Here is a 19787-nt window from a genome sequence, read left to right as displayed (position 1 = left end):
GATTGATTTTGATAAAGAATGTGTTATTATTATTAACTCTGGTTGTTTAGTTGCTAAGTTGTGTCCGACTCTCTTGTGACCCCATGGACTGTAGCCCACCAGGCTTTCCTGTCCATGAGATGTCCCAAGAAAGAACACTGGAGTGGGTAGCCATTTCCTTCTCTAAGGGATCTTCCTAACTCAGGGATCGAACCTACATTTCTTGCACTGTAGGCTGATTCTTTACTGCTGAGCCACCAGGGAAGCCCAATAGTAACTGTTGCTGCAGCTGCTAAGTCGCTTCAGTTGTGTCCGACTCTGTGCGACCCCATAGACAGCGGTCTACCAGGCCCCCCCATCCCTGGGACTCTCCAGGCAAGAACACTGGAGTGGGTTGCCATTTCCTTCTCCAGTGCATGAAAGGGAAAAGTGAAAGTGAAGTCGCTCCGTCGCGTCCGACGCTCTGCGACCCCATGGTCTGCAGCCTACCAGGCTCCTCCGTCCATGGGATTCTCCAGGCAAGAGCACTGGAGTTTTGCCCTGATAGACATTAAATGTAAGATATAAAGTTTTTTTTTTTTTTTTTTTTTGCTTGGTTTTTCATTCATTTGTTTATTAGCCAACTTATATTGAGAACCTCCTGTATGCCTGGGTATTTTGAGGGACTTGGAGTTGGTGGGAGAGACAGATCTGTAATCAGTGCTGCAGGACAGAGATGCTGACGGTAGGGTGAGCACCAGTCTGGCCAGGAGAAGCCTAGATGGTTTGTCTGCCTGTTCCTCTGTCTGTGCAGCTGTTTCATGTTGCCTAACCTTTCTCCTTGTTCACTGCTCAGTTACCAGAATGGCCTGGGAACCTACTTCAAGTGTGTTGGCTACCATTAGGAAGTGAGCATGAACCCAGCTTTGGCAAACTCATTTGGTCCCGCTTTTCTGTATGCAGCATCTCACTCAGGCAAGCCAGACTTGCATGCTAGCTGCATGCATGTGGGCTCACATGTATCCACATGCAATCTGTTCTGCCCGCATCTTGGATCATCACTGGTCCTTGGGGCAGCCTTTAAAAATTTTTCTTTTGCCTCCTACCATTGAAGCTTTTCTTTTGATTTCTGTTGCTTGCAGCACAGAAGTAGGACAGAGTTTTAGGAATTGAGGAGTTAATTGAAATTCCTGTGGAGCATATTTCAGTTCAGTAAGGGGAGGAACTACCTTCTCTATTAACTATGAGAAAAGATTGTCAAAACATAAATGTTTTTAAGAGATCCATTTTAGTTCTTGGACTCAAAACTGTGGCCCCCACCCCCAGCTCTCTGACTGTATGTGAATTAGCTTAACTTGACTGAGTTTCTTTCCTTTTCTCTCTGAAATGAGGATAACTGTATTTGCCTCCCAGGATTGTTGGGAGGATTTAGTGAGGTGGTAATATTAATAGTAGTAATGGCTAGGGAAGTTTTCTCCTACTGGGTATCAGTTACCATTCTAGGACTTGAACACTGAGTAGCGTTATGTCAGGTAGAAGGTATTAAAGCAGAGCAGCAGGTATTCAGTAAATATTGTTTGTATCTTGAATCCTTTCACATGTCTTCATAACCTATTTCTAACAGTTCATTATTTACATATTTATTTTGCAGCATACCTAACTTTGCTCTACATAATGAAAACTTTGGAGTATAGACCAGGATGAAAATCTGGTTCTCTAGTTGAACTAAGTGCATATTTTAATCATGCTGTGCGTTGGTTTTCTCATGTACAATAGGGATGCTAATATCTAGTTCTCCAGTAGTTAAGAAAGTTAACTGAGATAAATGGCAACAAGCGCCTGGCAGACCACAGGCGCAGGCTGTGACGTGCTTTCTCCTCTCCCTCCCTGCTACTCGCATTAGCACTCCCTCTTGCTATTGCCCCCAGCCTATCTCATTTTGTTTCAATGATTTTCTTGGTTGTGCTTATAAAAGACATTGGTGCAAGAAAGGCAAACGTTCTCCCTCTTTAACCTTTAGTGCCTTATTTTCTGGCCTCTCATCCATGTGTCTAGGCCACAGGATAACAAAGAATACTAGGCACATACAGGTTTCTCAATAAGGACTTACTGAACAGAATGAAAGTGCATGATAAAGACTCAAATTACCTGCTGTTTGCCATCAAGCTTTCTTCCTTTGCTAGAGGAAAGTGGCTGGGTGGTTCTGTCCAGGAGGATAGTGAAAGTGAAAATCGCTCAGTCTTGTCTGACTTTGCGACCCCCTGGACAGTCCATGGAATTCTTCAGGCCAAGATACTGGAGTGGGTAGCCATTCCCTTCTCCAGGAGATCTTCCCAACCTAGGGGTTGAACCCAGGTCTCCCACACTGCGGGCAGATTCTTTACCAGCTGAGCCACTAGGGAAGCCCAAGAATACTGGAGTGGGTAGCCTATTTCTTCTCCAGGGACTCTTCCCAACCCAGGAATCGAACCAGGGTCTCCTGCATTGCAGGCAGATTCTTTACCAGCTGAGCTACCAGGGAAGCCCATCCAGGAGGAATTAGATGCATTACTATTAAAAGAGAATTGTGGTGGTTTTTTTTGAGTCGGGGGGATGTTTGTTTTTTCTGTTGTTTTTAAGCAGACAAGGCTGGTGGAACTTATGGTAGGAGGCTCTGTTAGGTGGTATATTAATTTGCTCAGGCCACCATAACAATGTACCATAGGCTGAGTGGCTTAAACAGAAATTACTTCCTGCAGCCCCTGTTTTCTTTTAAGGCCTCTCTTCTTGGCTTGTAGACGGCCTTCCTTTGCTGTCCTCACGTGGTCTTCCCTCTGCCTGTCTGTGTCCTGATTTCCTTTTCTTATAAGGATATCAGTCATATTGGATTAGGACCCACCCATCTGACCACATTTTACTATAATTACTTTGTTAAAGGCCTTATCACCAAATATAGTTAGTTACATGCTGAGGTCTGTGTGGTTGGGACTTAAATATATGAATTGGTGGGGGGCAGGGCAGAGTATACATAATTCATCCCATAAGAGGTGGCAACCTGAGGACCTAGCACAGTGATTTTTTCCAAGGGTCTGTGCCTCTCTGGAGAAGGTGAGTGTTCCGTTGAATCATAGCTCTAGAAAAAAACTGTACTTGGTCCTGATATCTAGGAAAAAAAAAAAAAAAACTTTGTCCTGATTTCTGAATAGAACTCACTAGGGCTCAGCCTGATTTTTCTTTTTCTTTTTAGGCTAACTAGACAAGTCAATATTTAGCACCTATTTTTTTCTCACCTTTGAATATGCATTGCTTAGCTTATAGTCTGTACCAGGAAATAGTTGTTGAATTGAATACTTGCGATTTGCCTGTATGCAGAGGCAGCATGCCTCAGGACATTGTCAGTTTCATTCACCCCAAAGGAAACGTCTTGTCTTTTCCATGGTCTTTTGTAGCTCAGTTGGTAGAAGAATCTGCATGCAGTGCAGGAGACCCGGGTTTGATCCCTGGGTTGGGAAGATCCCCTGGAGAAGGAAATGGCAACCCACTCCAGTATCCTTGCCTGGAAAATCTCATGGACAGAGGAGCCTGGTGGGCTGCAGTCCATGGGGTTGCAAAGAGTCGGGCACAACTGAGTGACTAACACTAACACAACACTTACAGAGAGTGAAGGCACATTTTTATGGTCTCAGGATTCTTAGACTGAACTCTTTCTACTGTCTATATTCTTCTGCTATAGTAATATATTTCTTTATAAACCAAAATATTTATAAGGTCACCATTCCCTGAGTTGCTTGTTATATTGTGCATTATTTTTGCTCCTCAGACTTTCTTATTCTTTGGAGGAACATAGGCCTAATTTCCTGAGACATAGATCTCAAAACTGATCTGATAACTAAATATGCTACAGTTTGTGTTATAGAAGAACAATAAGTAAAATATTTAGCACAATTTATTTTTATTTTTAATTATTTCAGAATATTCCATTTCTTAAAAATATTTTTAGTCATAAGACCTTGATTGGTTAAGGGAATATCCCATTATAAAAGTATCCCATTTCATATGTACATGTAAATAGACTTTTTTCACAAATACCACAGAACAATTTAAGATAATTAAAAACGGGGTTATGAAACAGTTTTCATATATGCCAGAAATTTGTGGTTTCAAAGAGCTACTTCTCTAATTGGAAATCCATTTTTTTGGTGAAGAAAAATAATTTATACTTCAGATTTATTAAGTTTTGTAGTTAGTGGAAATATTTATTCTTATATAGTAGTAAAAAGATAATGTTCCATCTGTTTTCCTTTTACTTTTTCTTTTCCCTGCCTTGACTAGAATTCTTACTTTTGTTAGTGCTGTTTGCTTAATTTTTTTTTTTCCAGTGCTTTAACAAGTCAAAAACTATATGATAAAATGAAAATTATTTCTCTTCTTTCTGACTACCCCTGTTTACCAGCCCGGGGTTGTTCTTCACATTTAGTAAGAGCTCTGTTCTTTTACTACCTCAGTCAAGTCTGTCTGGGCTGCTTGATCATTCTAAGTTTTACATTGACTGAAATAAGGAAGGTTGTAAGTTTCTAGAAACAAATACTTTGCTTCTGTGGACCTTCCATTGTCTAGCACAGGATTGAATCAAGATTTCATGAAAGAGGGACATCTAGAATATATGCCCTACTCTTTTCTTAATAGCTAGTGGCAAGGTAGAAGGAAAAAAGACACTATAGAATAAATACATGTTGATATCAGATGGTAAGAAAAATCCATATTTATACTAAAATTGTACAGAATGTGCTACCATATTCATGTTCTGCGTTTTAGACAAAATAGAAGATGCTTGAAATAAATAAATGGAACCTAATCAAACTCACAAGCTTTTTGCACAGCAGAGGAAACCATAAACAAAATGCAAGGACAACCTGTGAAAGGGGAGAAAATATTTGAAAATGATGTGATCTAAGCTTAATTTCCAAAGAAAGGAAACCAATTTAAAAAAGGGGGAGAAGACCTAAATAGACTCTTCTCCAAAGACATACAGATGGCCAAAAGGCCCATGAAAAGATGCTCAGCGTCACTAATTATTAGAGAAATGCAAATCAGAACTATAAAAAAGTATCACCTCACACTGGTCAGAATGACCATCATTAAAAAGTCTACAAATAACAAATGCTAGCGAGGGTGTGGAGAAAAGAGAACTCTCCTACGCTGTTGGTGGGAATGTAAATTGGTGCAGTCACTATGGAAAATAGAATGGATGATTCCTTCAAAAACTAAAAATGGAGTTCCCATATGATCCGGCAATCCTGTTCCTGGGCATATATTTGGAGAAAACTCGTAATTCGAGAAAATAACATGCACCCCAATGTACATAGTAGCACTATTTACAGTAGCCAAGACATGGAAACCACCTAAATGTCCATTCACTGATGAATGGATAAAGAAAATGTAATGTGTATGTGTATGTATATACATACACATACATACAATGAAATACTCTTCAGCCATAAACAATGAAATAATGTCATTTGCACCAATATAGATGGACCTAGAGATTATCATACTAAGTGAAGTAGGCCAGAAGAGAGGACAAATATATGATATCACTTATATGTGCAATCTAAAATAGGATACAAATGAACATATGTATAAAACAGAAGCAGACTCAAACATAAAAAACAAACTTGTGGTTACAAAAAGGGGAAAGTGACAGGATGAAGGGAGATGAATGAGGATTTTGGGATCAGCAGATAACAAACTACTATCTATAAAATAAACAAGATCCTACTGTATGGCACTAGGAACTATATTCAATATTCTATAATAAACTGTAGGGAAAAAGAATGTATATATACTGTGCTTCCATGGTGGTTCATATGGTAATGCATCTGCCTGCAGTCTGGGAGACTCGAGTTTGATCCCTGGGTCAGGAAGATCTCCTGGAAAAGGGGGTGGCTACCCACTCCAGTATTCTTGCCTATAGAAATCCATGAACAAAGGAGTCTGGTGGGCTATAGTCCATGAAATCTTAAAGAGTTGGACATGACTGAGCAACCAACACACATATGTATTCATAGATTCATACACTGTATAACTGAATCACTTTGTTGTATACCAGAATCTAATACAACATTGCAAATCAACTATACTTAAAAAAAAAAAGATGCTTTGATAATTATTAGTGTATACATTAGAGAATTTCTAGTGTCATGGTTTAAGCACCATTTGACATATACCTATAACTTAGCAACCTGAATAAGGCTAATGTGATTAGCTTGCCAAGGCCTGGAAGAGGTTATATTTAATAAAGAATATGTAAAAAGCTACATCCTGAGCTTTAGTAGGGAGTATGACTCAGAATCTTAATTTGATCTAGTTAATGTTGCTTTATTAATGAGCTATTAACATAGTAAATCCTGAAGTTATGTTAATCAGTTCATTAATAAAGATTTTTATTTTTTTAACATAAAGATTAATGGATATTAATTAAAATTAAACCTGTTTTGTACATTAAAGTACAGATTAATAATGTTGATAAACTTGTCATTTTGTCTCAAGCAGTACTTTAAAAAGCAAAGCTTAGTATAATTTTTTTTTATTAGAATGTTTTTAGACATGATTAAGTCATTTTATTTTGGCCCCTAGTCAGCCTCCTAAGGTGTAATGAGAAATCTATTTCAATATACAAGTTTAATTTTCAGTTTTGTTGTTGTTTTAAGCAGAACTTTCTGTCAGTGGATGTGCCTGATTGTCTTAAGCTTGTTTAGCCCACCTGGTCTCTTTGGAAGCCCGGTCCCAGGTTCCACATTCACTCTCGAGCTGTCATTGTGCCCTTCTTTGCAGGGCCCTCACACAGGGCTCACAGGCTTTTACCTGTCCCACCCCTACAGTTCTGTGAGGTCCCTGAAGCGCCTCTGATTCTGCCATTTCATGCTCTTGTTCTCTGTACCCCTCAGCTTTGCCTTTGGATTACAGTTTCTGTTGCATTATTTCATGTCTTGCATCTCAACAAAACTGCTCCTAGAGCAGGTAGCATGCAGTTGGCCACAGAGCCAATAAATACCAGCATCGTACTGCCTTGTGTTACTTTCCTTGGTTGACTTTTTAAAAAATCATTTAAAGAAAGTATGGATAGAATGTTGATTGGCTCATTCTGCCCATAGCAGCCCCTGGTCATAATGTCTCCTTCACAACCCCTAGGGCATCATCTGGACATCTTGGGAACAAAAGGTGTCCTTTTTGATTTGGGATTGCTCAAGTGTTTGATAGGTGAGGATACCCTCATTTTATCCACAAGCTTGGTTCCAGATTAAATGACCTTTCAGTACTATTATAGTTTCTGAGGCTATAGTTTGTAAAGCCAACCTCTCTTAGTTTCTTAAAGCTCCAGTGTCATGGTACCATACTTGCTAAAGCAGGTGTGGGGTTGGGTGTTGTTGGGCAGATAATGAAAGCTCAGACCTCTAAAGCATATTTATGTGACCCAGAACATCTCTTCTTTCTGGAAAACTGCCAGCTGAATAATGTTATTTCTAAAATTTATTTTACTAGTTGAATTTTTTTGTTGTTGTTTAGTCACTAAATCTTATCCAACTCTTCATGATTCCATTAACTATAGCCCACCAAACTCCTCTGTCTATGGAATTTTCCAGGTGAGAATAGTGGAGTAGGTTGCCATTTCCTTCTCCAGGGATCTTCCTGACCCAGGGATTGAACCTAGGTCTCCTGCATTGCAGGTGGATTCTTTACCACTGAGCCACCAGAGAAGCCCAACTAGTTGAATTAGAGAACCGGAATTCAACATGCACTCTTTTTCCCCGCTTTGGAGAAGAGAAGATTAAAGTTAAGGAGGGAAGTACTCTACACTCACAGAATATTTGCTAATAATACATACAATATTCTTTTTGTTGTTTTCCCTAGGTGATTGAAGACAACACTGGAGTCCGCCGGGTGGTGGTCACACCCCAGTCTCCTGAGTGTTACCCCCCAAGCTACCCCTCGGCCATGTCTCCAACCCATCATCTACCCCCCTACCTGACTCACCACCCGCATTTCATCCATAACTCACACACAGCATACTACCCGCCTGTGACTGGACCTGGAGATATGCCGCCTCAGTTCTTCCCTCAGCATCACCTTCCTCCCACAATATACAGCGAGCAAGGTGAGTAGATTGCTGGCATCTGGAGCTATTGGAACTGGTTACAAAACTAAAGTAGCTTTAGAGAGCTGGAGAGCCTTTGTTTCTTCTGTAAGAAGCATGGTAGAGGAGGCTCTATCTGCTGTGTAAAGCTCATCGGAAATTCCTAGCTTTCTTTGTCCTCGGTTGTATCTTGAGACTCTTTCTTTATATTGTTTTCAAATTCTGTCCCCATCCCATCCCTCAGAGCGCAGGTCATGGGCAAGCCACTTCTCATTTCAAAAAAGAGGCAGTAATGTATCATATGTTTCCATGTCCTATTAACATATTTTTATATGAGAGTGGCCTGAGACAGAGCTGGAGCACATTAGTTCTTAGGCATCCATATGGTCGAGCAGTGGAAGGGAAATTACTAAGGATTTTGTGCCACATTTCCAATGATAGAAGACTGTGAGGTCTCAGTAACCTTTGAGTTTCTTGGATGCTCTTTTGCAATCTTGGCAGAACTCAAAATCCTCTCACTGTTGACATGGTCTTCCTGAATGCTGTTTTTAGTTCGCGAATAGCTATGAGTGCAGCCACAGTTTCACTGTTTGTTAGGCAGATACTTACCTTGAAATGAAAAGGGCCTCAGAGATACCGGCATTATGTCTTGTTAGTTTTGGCCTTGGTATTGGTTTAGTCTGAAGCCCTTTTCTCTCAAAATGGATACTAAGAAACCAGATAAGTGAAGGTAAAATTAGACTTTAAACACTAGAACTTTGCAAAGTAACTTTCTTCTGTGTCTGACAATGAATTGCTTCAAACATTTATTATGTTGGTTTACAGATAAGGTGCATGAGAAATGTCATCTTGTTTTAGAGGCTGTTATTACCTTACTTTCATTGATTTTATATATATATAAATATATATTATATATAATTATATATTATATATAATTATATAATATATAATATATATAATAGCCATGTTTATCTTTATATATATTTATATAAATAAATATATATATTTATATAAATATGTATATAAAATAAGTATGTATATTTATATTATATATATATATAGCTATTTTAAGTGAAATCATCAGTATCCTATTTTAACTTAGGGATAGAATTTAATTTTTTTTGTAGTAGCATTTAGAAAGAAATTTAATATAATTCAAAAAGCTTAAATACTATTATAATAGGGTATAGAGAGGTGACAGCAAAAGACGAAATTCATACTTTAAATGCATAGAGGCATCAATAACTTCTTATTGCTGTAGTCTTCTTGCCTAGTAACATAACACTCCAGAACATCAGACACTGGGCATATTCCATGAAAATATTTTGATAAAAACTGAACAATTTCAGTTAGTTGAGAATAGTTTTTAAAAACATATTCAGTACTCATACAATACACATTAAATATTTGAGTACTTTTGAGTTTTCTAGTTGGGTCTAAGCTTAATGACAGTGTGAAAAGCCTTGGCTGTTGACTCATTACTCGATGCAGAGTGTATGACCTGCTTTATTTTAGCAGTCTTGAGTAGGTCCCTACGAGTCTGACACAACTGAGCAATTTCACTTTCACTTTTCACTTTCATGCATTGGAGAAAGAAATGGCAACCCACTCCAGTGTTCTTGCCTGGAGAATCCCAGGGACAGGGGAGCCTGGTGGGCTGCCGTCTGTGGGGTCGCACCGAGTCGGACACGACTGAAGCAACTTAGCAGCAGCAGCAGCAGCAGCAGTAGGATACCACACAATTACTGTTTTGTGAATGGTGTCTTTTGTAATTTACACAATAGTATGATTTAAGTTATTAGAATTAAGCAAAAAAAAAAAAAAAACACTTGTCTTCATTGAATTAGGGTGTTTTGATCTGTTTTCATTAACACAGAACAATAATGTAAAATAAATGAAAGTGCTGTCTTCATTGATTCCTAATTAAACAGAAAACAAAAATCTTTTGCTTTATAAATAAAAAGCCTTTTATATATTCTTGTACCTTAGTTCTCAATGTATATGCACCTAAAAGTAATTCAGACATTTAATTTCCCAAACTGTATGCATTTTAAACGTTATTGATGTTTTTAAATATTACTCTATCAGTACCCATGGTGAATTTTTAAGTCTCACGTGTAATATCTTGTGATATTTAAAATCTTTACCATTCTTTTTCTGTGTTTAGACATGATTTACTTGGGCATGCACTCTGTGAATAGAATTGTGTTTCTCTAGTGAAAACTGGTTATCTTGTAAGTTCAGTTCAGTTGCTCAGTCATGTCCGACTCTTTGTGACCCCATGAACCACAGCACACCACGCCTCCCTGTCCATCACCAACTCCTGGAGTCCACCCAAACCCATGTCCATTGAGTCGGTGATGCCATCCAACCATCTCATCCTCTGTCATCCCCTTCTCCTCCTGCCCTCAATCTTTCCCAGCATCAGGGTCTTTTCCAATGAGTCAGCTCTTTGCATCAGGTGGCCAAAGTATTGGAGTTTCAGCTTCAACATCAGTCCTTCCAATGAACACCCAGGACTGATTTCCTTTAGGATGGACTGGTTGGATCTCCTTGTCGTCCAAGGGAAGATTTGCTTTTTTAAGGTCTTCCTCGAGCTGTGTGAACAGAAAGAAAATGAAAAGTGAAGCTTTACCATTCAACAGTTGAAACATGGTTGTTCAGTTATGTAGGGTGACTTTACATTGCTGATGTGCCTAGAACAGTGCTGGTTTAGGTCTTGTGTCCAGATAAATAATGGGAAGTGTTCCCTAGTTACTCTCAGAAGTACCTGGATTTGGATGGTAATTTATATGATCACTCTGTGCATGTGAGGCCTTTTTTTTTTGTTATAAACATATAAGGAAAATAAATAAATAAATAAATAAAACATATAAGGACCCAGTGTCTGTGTTCTATATTATCATTTTTATTAATATTTAAATATAATTTTTAATTGCTTAAAAAAGTTCAATTTAAAATATGTGTTTTCACCTCAGATCATAAGATTATTTCACAGGCTTCCATTTTCTTTTGAGCCATGTAAAAATATGGATGGTGAAGCCAGGTGACATTCTACTAGTCAGTCAGTGTGTTTTCTGATTACCCCGGAATACAAGTTTAGACAATAGATGGTTATGTCTGGCACCAGGTTGCAAAGGTGGCTTATATGTAATACTGTAATCTCTTGAACATTTCCCTTAATTCTGTGAGCTTTGATTATTTTTAATGGAAATTTCTCATCTCTTCATTTTAATAGATTTTGTTCAAATGTTGTTGGCTCTTCTAGATGGCACAAATAACCCCTTATATTCTTGTTGCTGTATATTTTCCAGTAGAAATATTCTGTCTATAAGGATAAGCATACATTTAAATGTTTTGATTCTGAGGGCTTATTACTTAAGGAGGTATTTGTTAATTCTTTTTTTGTAGATTGCAACTACTAAGAACAATTGACAGGCAAATTCATGCTTAATTATATATTCAACTAGAATATGAACTCTTGATAGAAAATACTCTTTAATATTTTCCACAATCTCTTGAACATTTGTGAACACACAGTATAATTTTTTTAATTATTAATTATTCCTTTATTGGTTAGAAATGAATGGGAGTATTTTAAACATGTGTAATATGCATACCACTCTCTTAAAAATATTTTATACTGTATTTACTGTAAAATGTTAACGTCTTCCTTCAGGAGACAGATCATTTGACCATCTAAGACTTTATTATTGAAGATGTAGACTGAGTTTGCATTTCTCCTAACCATTCTTTTAGAAATTATACCACTCTATGGAATGTCGAGTTACATCACCCGAGAAGACCAGTATAGCAAACCTCCGCACAAAAAGCTGAAAGACCGCCAGATTGACCGCCAGAATCGCCTCAACAGCCCTCCTTCTTCAATCTACAAGAGCAACTGCACCACCGTGTACAATGGCTATGGCAAGGGCCACAGCGGTGGCGGTGGTGGAGGCGGGGGAGGCGGCAGCGGCGGTGGGCCGGGCATTAAGAAAACAGAGCGGCGAGCAAGAAGCAGTCCAAAGTCAAATGATGCAGACTTGCAAGGTAATGTTCAAAGAAGTTTGCCACGAAGAGTGAATTACGAGTTTTACAGAAGAAGTTTATATCATGGCAGTTGGTCTTGCTCGGAATGATAGGGTAGACCTTCTCTTATCTTTGCTTAGCAAGAACAGGAAATTGTATCATCTCTTTTTAATTACTCCTTCATGGCAGAAATATTATTTCTTTGGTCACTTGGGCTGTGTAACAGTCTACTTGATCTCAGTAACAACTATCTGAAAGTGTTTTCACATTGGCTTATTTCTGTTGTTTCATTAACTAGACAGATGTAGGAGGGAGTCTAAGTAAAACCAAGTGTAGGGGTAGTTTAAATCTCAACATAATTATACCTCATAAAACCAGATGTAATTAATTCTATACTGTAGTAAAATTTATCATCTTGTAAGGCAGTGTATTTCTGGCTCCCTCATCAGTCATTGTTTAATGCCACCTTTGGCATCTTGAATGAAGTATTCATAGACCAAGAATGAGAAGGAAGACATAGTGTCACCACATCCAGATAGAGAGATATCAGCTCAAAGGGCATGTTGGGGTTTTTTTTTTTTTTTTTTTTTTTTTTTGTAGATTAATTTTGTGACTGTAAGATCAGTTAATTTGGGGAAGAAGGTATGTATGTTGTAAATGAAGTTTTTAGATGAGATTTAGACACAACCTGTTCTTACACCACAGGAGTTAAAAAACAAGCTTTTTATATGGGTAAATGTAGAAGATTGACTTAAGGGAAGCCAAAGAAGAACACTTTGATAAGTTAGGTGAGATTCAGTTCAGTTCAGTTCAGTTCAGTCGCTCAGTCGTGTCCGACTCTTTGTGACCCCATGAATCGCAGCATGCCAGGCCTCCCTGTCCATCAACAACTCCTGGAGTTCACTCAGACTCAGGTCCATCGAATCAGTGATGCCATCCAGCCACCTCATCCTCTGTCGTCCCCTTCTCCTCCTGCCCCCAATCTCTCCCAGCATCAGAGTCTTTTCTGAGTCAACTCTTCGCATGAGGTGGCCAAAGTACTGGAGTTTCAGCTTTTGCATCATTCCTTCCAAAGAAATCCCAGGGCTAATCTCCGTCAGAATGGACTGGTTGGATCTCCTTGCAGTCCAAGGGACTCTCAAGAGTCTTCTCCAACACCACAGTGCAAAAGCATCAATTCTTACAGATGTAGATTAAAACAAAGACATGTAAGAGACAAGGTCAGAACTGATTATAATATGGTTAAATATATTCCTTCCTTTTTGGACTTCAACCAGGTAGAAAAAGTCACTGTGTATGTGAGAATATGTGTGTGAATGAAAACTATTTAGTGTGTGGTTGATTGTGTAGGGAAGAATGGCTTCTGTCAGGGCTGAGGAAAATTAGGTAAAACCAGACTTCGGTATCAGCATTTTGCCCCATGTTATTTACATGAGTGAACTGTGGCATGAAAAAGAGTAATAATAAGATATAGTGAAAAGTGAACAGTAATTTCTCTAAGTGAAATGAATTATAGATGTGTTTCATTTTGTTCTTTATTCTTTTCTGTATTTTCCAAGTTATATTTAATTATCATGCATTATTATTACAGTTATTAAAGCATAAATAAGTATATATGAGAAACCCAAGATTTAAGAGGCTTTTAAATAGCTCCTAGAGGAAAGTACTATGTCTGTTATATAGAATAAATTTTAGTTAAATGATACTACAATTTCAAAGTTTGAAATTAAGGTATTAACAATGTTGTAAATTTAAATCATGGCATATAAAATAATTTATACACATACACACAAACACACAAGATTAGAAATAGGTTTCCCTAGGAGAATTTTCATCTATAGAAAAGAGAAAAAGAATGTATTAGCTGTCTTCAGAGAGCTTACCAAGTCTGAATACCTTGACTACTTGATTGATGCTTTAATAATTTTTGCCCTGCCTTGTATCAGAAAAGATTTAAGACAAAACATAGATAAATATAATACAGGCAAATAAAATAAATTTAGGAGGATCTAAGAGGCTGAGAGATTATAAGAGAAGGTAAATAAGATGAAGCAGGGTTGAAGTTAGCATACAAAATTAATGTATTATGAATTAACTTCTGCAAAACTAAGTACCTTCCTTATATATGCAATTATTTCTTTTTGTATATATTTAAATATGTAAGCTACCCTATATTTTAATATCCTGTCATAGCTATCAGAGAGGAAATGGATTTGCATTGAAATCAACACTGAAATGCTTGTTAATGTAAATATGTTTACAGGCATTCTGTCATTTTACCTTATGACAGAGAATATAATTATTCTGAGCACCTCAAACTCGTTGCTTTTGTGTAGAAAACATGTTACTGTGTTGGTAACAATGAGATTACTTTTGCTGTGGCCTTTTAGAAGTGTGTGTTTCACAATGAAAAGAGAAAATATTTTTCTCTCACCGTCAGTTCAAGCTTAGTATGTTACTCCTGTTCTCATCATACTATTTGCCTCCTCAGAATCACTCCAAGTGCTACTCTCCAGGGGGTTTAGCCATGAAACATAAAATCAGATGGAGTATTATCTTATGTACTCTTGCTCATTCCAGTAACCATCTACAGGAGTTTACATGTTGGATAAAAAATATGTATTTACCCAAATGAATTGAAAATTTATACCCTGATCCCCCAAAATGCACATGTATGTTTAGAGCAGCTTTACTCATAAGTGCAAAAACTTGAAAGCAACCAGAATGTCCTTCAGTAAGTAAATGGATAAATAAACTGGTATATCCATATAAGAAATATTACTCTGCACCAAAAAGAAATGCACTGTCTAGCTATGAATGACATGGAGCCACTTTAAATATGCATTACTAAGTAAAACAAGTCAGTCTGAAGGGGCTACATAATGTGAGATTCCAACTACCTAATAGGAAAAGACAAAATTATGGAAATGGCAAAAAGACCTACAGTTGTCAGAGATTGGGGGAGGGAGGGATGAATAAGCCAAGCACAGAGGATGTGAGGGCAGTGAAACGAGTCTGTCTGGTACTGTAATGGTATGCTTACATCGTATACACTTGTCAAAGCCCATACAGTGTGCAACACTAAGAGCTACATGTAGGCGAATGTAAACTGTGGACCTGGTGGTGTGTCAGTATACATCACTTGTAACAGGTGTACTGCTCTGGTGTGGATTTTGATAGGTGGGAGAGAATACATGTATGTGGGGATGGGGTGTATCCGGGTGTTCTTTATAACTGCTCAGTTTTGCTCTGCAACTAAGTCTTCTGTAAAAAGTAGTGTATAAAAAAATATCTAAGGAAACTGAGGACAAATAAAAGGAAGACATGAGTAATGTTGTGTATAAAGGAATCCCGCAGAGTTGCCTGATGTTGTTGTTGTTTAGTCGCTCAGTCCTGTTGACTCTTTGTGACTCTCTGGACTGCAGCACACCAGGCTTCCCTGTTCGTCACTCTCCCCAGAATTTGTTCAAACTCATGTCCACTGAGTCAGTGATGCCATCTATCCATATCGTCCTCTGTTGTCCCCTTTTCCTCCTGCTTTCAATCTTTCCCAGCATCAGGGTCTTTTCCAGTGAGTCATCTCTTCCCATCAGGTGGCCAGAGTATTGGAGCTTCAGCATCTGTCCTTCCAGTGAATATTAAGGGTTGATTTCTTTCAGGATTAACTGGTTCGATCTCCTTGCAGTCCAAGGGACTCTCAAGAGTCTTCTCCAACACCACAGTTCAAAAGCATCAATTCTTCAGCGCTCAGCCTTCTTTATGGTCCAGCTCTTATATCCGAACATGACTACTGGAAAAACCTGTTAGGCTCTAGAGTAGTCAATGAAGCAGAAGTAGATATTTTTCTGGAATTCTCTTGCTTTTTCTATGATCTAGCAGATGTTGACAATTTGATCTCTGATTCCTCTGCCTTTTCTAAATCCAGCTTGTATATCTGGAAATTCTCAGTTCACATACTGTTGAAGACTAGCTTGAATGATTTTATATGTCATCTCTTTGGCTTTGAGCCTCCAGGTTGTCCAAGCAGCAAAGAGGGAATCATGAATCAGGTGGAGTGAGTGAACAAAAGCTCCTCTTGTTTGTGGAGTCCATTATGTTGCTTATAATGGTTCAGCCCTGTGGGCCTCAGAATGTGGTAGTTGGCTAAAAGGATCACACAATTCTTCTTCTGCCTTCTTTTAAGTGAGAACATTCTCCCAGAGCATCTTTTTCCTTGAATATACAGCAATTGACTTCTGTACCTGGGAAATACATCTTTCAGATAATTCATAAGTTTACAATACCATCTGATTAATATTACTTTAGTTCAGTCATTCAGTCATATCCGACTCTTTGTGACCCGCAGCACACCAGGCCTCCCTGTCCATCACCAACTCCTGGAGTTCACTCAGACTCACGTCCATCGAATCAGTGATGCCATCCAGCCATCTCATCCTCTGTCGTCCCCTTTTCCTCCTGCCCTCAATCTTTCCCAGCATCAGGGTCTTTTCCAATGAGTCAGCTCTTCGCATCAGGTGGCCAAAGTACTGGAGTTTCAGCTTCAACATCAGTCCTTCCAATGAACACCCAGGACTGATCTCCTTTAGGATGGACTGGTTGGATCCCCTTGCAGTCCAAGGGACTCTCAAGAGTCTTCTCCAACACCACAGTTCAAAAGCATCAATTCTTCGGTGCTCAGCTTTCTTTATAGTCCAACTCTCACATCCATACATGACCACTGGAAAAACCATAGCCTTGACTAGACGGACCTTTGTTGGCAAAGTAATGTCTCTGCTTTTGAATATGCTATCCAGGTTGGTCATAACTTTCCTTCCAAGGAGTAAGCGCCTTTTAATTTCATGGCTGCAATCACCATCTGCAGTGATTTTGGAGCCCAGAAAAATAAAGTCTGACACTGTTTCCCCATCTGTTTGCCATGAAGTGGTGGGACCAGATGCCATGATCTTAGTTTTCTGAATGTCGAGCTTTAAGCCAACTTTTTCACTCTCGTCTTTCACTTTCATCGAGAGGCTGTTTAGTTCTTCTTCACTTTCTGCCATAAGGGTGGTGTCATCTGCATATCTGAGGTTATTGATATTTCTCCCGGCAATCTTGATTCCAGCTTGTGTTTCTTCCAGCCCAGCGTTTCTCATGATGTACTCTGCATATAAGTTAAATAAGCAGGGTGACAATATATAGCCTTGACGAACTCCTTTTCCTATTTGGAACCAGTCTGTTGTTCCATGTCCAGTTCTAACTGTTGCTTCCTGACCTGCATACAGGTTTCTCAAGAGGCAGGTCAGGTGGTCTGGTATTCCCATCTCTTTCAGAATTTTCCACAGTTTATTGGTATCCACTCAGTCAAAGGCTTTGCCGCATTAGGGACACCTAAAGTTCCAAGTGAGTGAGAACTCTCGGCACCCTCTTGGGGAATCCTTTCTAATGGACCCTGTCTTTGGCATCTCTTCATACATTTTTTAGAAACCTGAGTTAGGAGTCCCTGTGCTCAGCCTGAGAAGGACCACCTTATATTTTAAGGTACGTCCTTTTCCATCTTCCTCTCCATCCCACCCTCTGATTATGGCTGCAGCTCCATCAGATTTGACCATGCTATACCCCCCTCCTTATGGAACCTCTGTGGTGATCCCCATTGTCTAAGCTGCTTGATGCTCACCTTCCCAAGTACTTTAGATTTCCTCACCAGATATCCAAGTTTTTGCCCTATTTCAGGAATATGCCTCATTCTCTCTTCTTTTCCTTCCAGTCCCTCTGCCTAGCATACTCCAACTCATATCTTCAAGAGCTAGGTCAAATATCACCTCTTCTGTTAAGCCTGCCTGTCTCCCAAGGCATAGCAAGGGCAAATTGACTAGGAGAAAATATTTCAAGAATTTTCCCCTCCTTTTTCTTTTCCTTAACTAACATTTGATTTTAGATCAGTGCTTGGGTTCCATGTCCATAATTGGTTCAGAACAGGAATGAAACAAGCTGTCCTTTTGTGCAGAGAGTTGTACAAGAAGAGCTCAGCCTCTTCTGTGGTCCAAACCCAGTTAAAATTGTCATGTTCCTTTTATCACAGAAACTAAAGAAGTTTCTGTTACTCTTCATTGAGTGAGAGGGAAGTTTCATCCTTTCATTTTATCCTTGGTAAAAACCAAAGTGCATGGTATAAAGGAAGTTACTCAGAGGGATACAATTTTGTAACTTAAATCCCCTAGTTTTTAACCAGTATTGTAGCCTCTTCATCATATATTCTGAGTAGGAAAGTAAGGTTGTCTGTTGGTACTGTTTTAGAAGTGTTGATGTGAAGCCAGAATGAAAAAGAAAAACTATGGTGAGGATTCACTGTCTGATAATATGAAAAGATTTGTGCAGTCTCATTAATGGGGTGGGTGGATGGTTTGGGTAGAGGAGGGAGAGAGAGAAAGAACATCAAGAGTGTTTATAAGTGAATATTGCCACTTTGTGTGTGTGTGTGTGTGTATAAAAGTATTTCATGTGTGCAGTTGATACTGCTGACATTTACCTCATCCTGGGTTTATCTTTTTTACTCATTACTTGAACGTTTTAAAACCTTAATGGAATTGTAAGATAGCAATTGGTTGTGTTTTGGACTGTGTGATGCATAACAGGTCATCTCACTGAAACTCAATTTCCCTTTCGCTAAAATGAATGGGTGAGTTAAAGTCAGTGATTTTCAAAATCTTATCTAGGAGCATATCTTCGTTTGTCAAAAAATCTTCTGTGGATCCGCAGTTAAATACAGTAACCTTCCTCCCCTGCCACCATCTCCCTCTCTCTCCCTCTGTCTCTCTCTGTTACATACAAGCACACACACATGAGCGTGTGCACCATGAAAGCAGGTAGAATTGGTAGGCTGCTGCGCTTGGGGTGGGAGATACAGGCATTTGTCATCCACATGGCTTTTCTCGTTCTCACCTGAACCCTGGCTATTCAGTCCCAGGCTCCTGCTTTCTCACCATCTTGGAGCTTCTAAGATCTGTGCCCCCCTGGCCTGCCCCAGGCCTACAGGATTACCGTTGATGCACATGGGGCCCAGCAACCTATGTTTCATTGGGCTCTCCAGGTGGTGATCAGGCGCAGTAATGTTTGAAAACCAACTGACCCTGTGAATGCCAAACAATGTTTAAGGAAGATTTTAAATGAGCAGTATGGGAGGCATTCCATTAAAACACTGGATTTAAGCTGAAGCGTATTCCTTTTGTGGTACCTGTATGTGTGTGTGTGTGTGTGTGTGTGTGTGTGTGTGTGTGTGTGTGTATATATATATATATGAGGGATAGTGAGGGGAAGTTCATTTTTTGTCGCTAGCATGTAAATAGTAGCTTATGGCAAAACCTCTAGAACTTACAGGGCCATATGGGGAGAAATTGAAACAAAATGGTAAGAATTTCTAATATAGAAGAAGATGAAGTTACAGTGTACTTTTGGCATTTGACCTTTGGAATTGTTGATAATCCAGAGACTCAGTTACACATTTGATAAAATTCCATCACATAGAATCATAATTTCTAATCATAACATTGAAAGCTGGTGACAAAAGCATCATTCTTGTGCTTTTCTCCTTCAGAGGTCATAAACTGTCTTCTCATCCCCAGTAGCAGTATACCAAGTTTTTGTATCCTGATCCCTTCTCAGATGGCCCTCCCTGACATTTTCTTCTTTTCCTACATTTGGCTATTACTGT

The 19787-nt window shown here is 38.9% G+C and overlaps 1 protein-coding gene across 24 annotated transcripts in view; it reads left to right on the top strand.

Annotated features, from left to right (window-relative positions):
* Nucleotides 1-19787, top strand: part of FNDC3B (fibronectin type III domain containing 3B) — a 353923-nt gene that overhangs the window by 196675 nt on the left and 137461 nt on the right. For 23 of the 24 annotated variants that reach the window (XR_008710578.1, XM_055569054.1, XM_055569058.1 and 20 more), the window contains 2 exons: nucleotides 7849-8092; nucleotides 11831-12121. Coding sequence is in view for 23 of the 24 variants with exons in the window: in XM_055569054.1 (XP_055425029.1) it covers nucleotides 7849-8092; nucleotides 11831-12121 (535 nt within the window). In the remaining variant the exon portion in view is untranslated. The remainder of the gene's footprint in view (nucleotides 1-7848; nucleotides 8093-11830; nucleotides 12122-19787) is intronic. The other variant, XM_055569062.1, reaches the window with a different exon arrangement.

Source organism: Bubalus kerabau, chromosome 2 (genome assembly GCF_029407905.1).
Source record: "Bubalus kerabau isolate K-KA32 ecotype Philippines breed swamp buffalo chromosome 2, PCC_UOA_SB_1v2, whole genome shotgun sequence".
NCBI classification, from domain to species: domain Eukaryota; kingdom Metazoa; phylum Chordata; class Mammalia; order Artiodactyla; family Bovidae; genus Bubalus; species Bubalus kerabau.
Note: the sequence above shows the minus strand (reverse complement) of the source record. Positions and strands in the feature narration are given on the sequence as shown.